This window comes from Mus pahari, chromosome 1 (assembly GCF_900095145.1).
Source record: "Mus pahari chromosome 1, PAHARI_EIJ_v1.1, whole genome shotgun sequence".
Taxonomy (NCBI): domain Eukaryota; kingdom Metazoa; phylum Chordata; class Mammalia; order Rodentia; family Muridae; genus Mus; species Mus pahari.
In genome coordinates, this window is record NC_034590.1 from 90395090 (window position 1) to 90398200 (window position 3111).

At 49.2% G+C, this 3111-nt stretch overlaps 1 protein-coding gene across 1 annotated transcript in view; it reads left to right on the plus strand.

The window, feature by feature from the left end:
* Vwa3a (von Willebrand factor A domain containing 3A) overlaps positions 1-3111 on the plus strand; it is a 65904-nt gene that overhangs the window by 41684 nt on the left and 21109 nt on the right. The window contains exons 17-19 of the mRNA XM_029535862.1: positions 747-821; positions 1067-1211; positions 2463-2658. Coding sequence (XP_029391722.1) covers positions 747-821; positions 1067-1211; positions 2463-2658 — 416 coding nt within the window. The remainder of the gene's footprint in view (positions 1-746; positions 822-1066; positions 1212-2462; positions 2659-3111) is intronic.

The window sequence follows — 3111 nt, forward strand, 5'->3', positions numbered from 1 at the left end:
CAGTGGAGGTGCTGGGGCACTGGAGGTGCTGGAGCACTGGAGGTGCTGGAGCAGTGGTGGTGCCGGCTTTTCCAGGGAGCTTGTCCATTATGTCGAAAGGAATAGAGAAGCTACTGGGAGATGAAGTAGCTTCCTGAAGCTCTTAAGAGTGGAGGGGTCACAGCTGCACAGGGGTGATTGGGAAGAGGGGCACAGAATGTGTCTACTAAAGAGTTTTATGGGCTTCTCAGAAGAGACAGGCACAGAGGAGGCCTCGGTTCAGTAAAAGGGCAAAGAAGGATACCTTGTCATCCATAAAGAAATAAATTCTCCTCTTGGGAATCTTCAATTCTGTCTCGCAAAGAAAATGAGATCATGTGTATTTAGAGAGAAGACCATAGTTCAGCCTGAGAGGGTGCTGCACTGTGAGAGGAGCCTGTGCTTCAAGCATCTCAAAGAAACAGTGAGCTGCTGCGGGGGAAGGGGCAGACAAAGAAGAGAAAGGAAACTTCAGAGTATTAGGAGGGCAGTGGCCAAGGCTGGTCCTTGCTCTGTCTGTGCTTGAGAGTCCTAGTGCTGTCCCACATGGAGTTGGCTTTAATGCGTTATGACCAGAAAACCTTGTGACTACCCCAGGCCAGCAACATTCCAACATTTTGGGGGCTTACTGTCAGAATTTTGTGTGCCTTCAGGCCTATGGATCTCCAAGAAGGGAGACACAGAGTGGTCATGAATCCTAAAAAACGAACTCCTTTTCTTCCTCAAAGGTTTGGAAGTGCGATTGAGAGCTGGAGGCCGGAGATGGTTGCTGTGAGCCATGACAACTTACAAAGAGCCTGGCGGTAGGTGATGGAGGCCAGAGCCTTTCTCGGTAGCTGTGTCTTACAACTTTCCTATGGCATTATCTACCCATCCCCCCACCCCCACCCCCACCCAACCCCAACCCACCCCACCCCACCCCACCCCACCCCCGCACTGCAACTCCACCCACCTGCAGCCAAGGGCAAACACCAAAAAACAACTTTCTTCTTGGGACTTCAGGGCCTCAAAGGTAGCCCTCACAAGTCTTATATCCCTGCCTCCCCAGGTGGGCCCTGGGCCTGCAGTGTCAAGGAAGCAGAAATGTCCTCGGAGCCCTCCGGAAGGCCATAGAAGTGGATTTCAAGGACAAAAACAAACATGAGTCTCAGGGCATCTACCTCTTCACCGGGGGTGTCCCTGACCAAGATGTGGTGAGTAGCCCTCATCCTAGACACCTATTGTCTCATTTGTTGTTGAGATAGGGTCTCACTATGTAGTCCTAGCTGGCCTGGGATGTGCTTATGTTAATCAGGCTAGCCTCAAACTTACAGATGTGGGTCTACCTGCCTCTACCTCCCAAGGGCTGGGATTAAAAGCATGAGCCACTGTGTTCATCTTCTTCTTGTCTTTTATTTTCTGTGGTGTTGAATATGGACTTCAGGCCCTTCCTTGCTTTTGCTAGGCAAGCATTCTACTGCTGAGCCACACCCCGCAACCCAGCATACTTATCTGAGCTACCTCCTCTCAAATACAAGTACCTAGCGATACTGTCACAGCACAGCTCCTGGCTCAGCAGGTCTCAGGTGGGCCAGACAGCCCCCAGGATGTCCATGCTACTGCATAGGGACCACAGTACGCATGACTAGGCTTTCAAGCCCAAATCCCTGCAGTAACACATGGGAAGAAATTGTGTCCCAGGCTCATGTCTTTCTGCCTTTGCATACAAAACTAGACCGAGCACACAGTAGGGCATCAAGAAAGATGATCAGAGGGTTAGAAAGATGGCTCAGTAATTAAGAGCAGCTACTACTTTTGTAGAAGACCCATGTCACAACAAATGCTCATAACTGTCTGCAGTTACAGTGCCTTCTTCTGACCTCAGTGGGAGCTTGCACTTACATGTGGTATACCCACCTCCTCACAACACACACACACACAACCTGACACACACAATAATTTCTTTTTTTTTTTTTATTTTTTAATGATTTTCTTTTCTTTTTAAAGACTTATTTATTTTTATGTGCATTGGTGTTTTGACTGCATGTGCATCTATGAAGGTGTCACATCTCCTGGAACTAGAGTTACAGACAGGTGTGAGCTGTCACATGGGTACTAGGAATTGAACCTAAGTCCTCTGAAAGAACAACCAGTCCTCTTAGCCACTGAACCAACGCTCCGACCCCCCCCAAGTCTTTGTTTTTTTAAAAGAAAGATGATCACCTGGGTGGTGGTGGTGGTGCACAATTTTAATCCCAGCACTCAGGAGGCAGAGGCAGTCGGATCTCTAAGTTCGAGGCCAGCCTGGTCTACAGAGCGAGTTTCAGGACAGCCAGGGCTTGAAAAACCAAAAAGAGAAAGAAATGAAAAGAAGAGAAAAGAAAAAAAGATGATCTGCTGAACTGTTGGAAGATCAGCAGTGCCCAGGTCTCAGGTGAGGACCTCCTGTCTTCTCTCCCCCATAGCACATACTCAGCGCCTATGTGGCAGAGGCCTGTGGGGGGTGCGACCTCCAGCTAAATGTCTGTCTCTTCTATGTGGGCGAACCACAGATGGACACCACGCCCCCTGCCTGCTATGCCAGCCGTGCTGACACTGCTACTGCCTATAAAGAGATCACCCAGGCTGCCCGGGGTCGCTTCCACTGGTTTGGAGAGACAGGTGTGTGGACATCTCCTGGCCCTTTGCCTCTTTCTATCCAGTCAGTTTCTCAGCACTGGCATGGGTCCTTTTGATGTTAAAATAGTGTCGAGAAGCAAGACGTAAAGGTAATGTTTATTAAATTAGGAGGGCTAGAGAGACGGCTGAGCTGTTAGGAGCATTTGTTCTTGAAGAAGACCCACATCTGATACCTACCCAGCACCCGCATGGCCATTCACAACCATCTCTAACTCCAGTTAACTCGGGAGGTCCGATATTTTCTTCTTGGCCTTTCAGGGCATCGCTCACTAATGTCGTGCACAGACACACATGCAGGCAAAACATCCATGCATAGAAAATAATAAGACAATTTTAAAAATTAAATTTAGGGGGCTGGTGAGATGGCTCAGTGGGTAAGAGCACCCGACTGCTCTTCCGAAGGTCCGGAGTTCAAATCCCAGCAACCGCATGGTG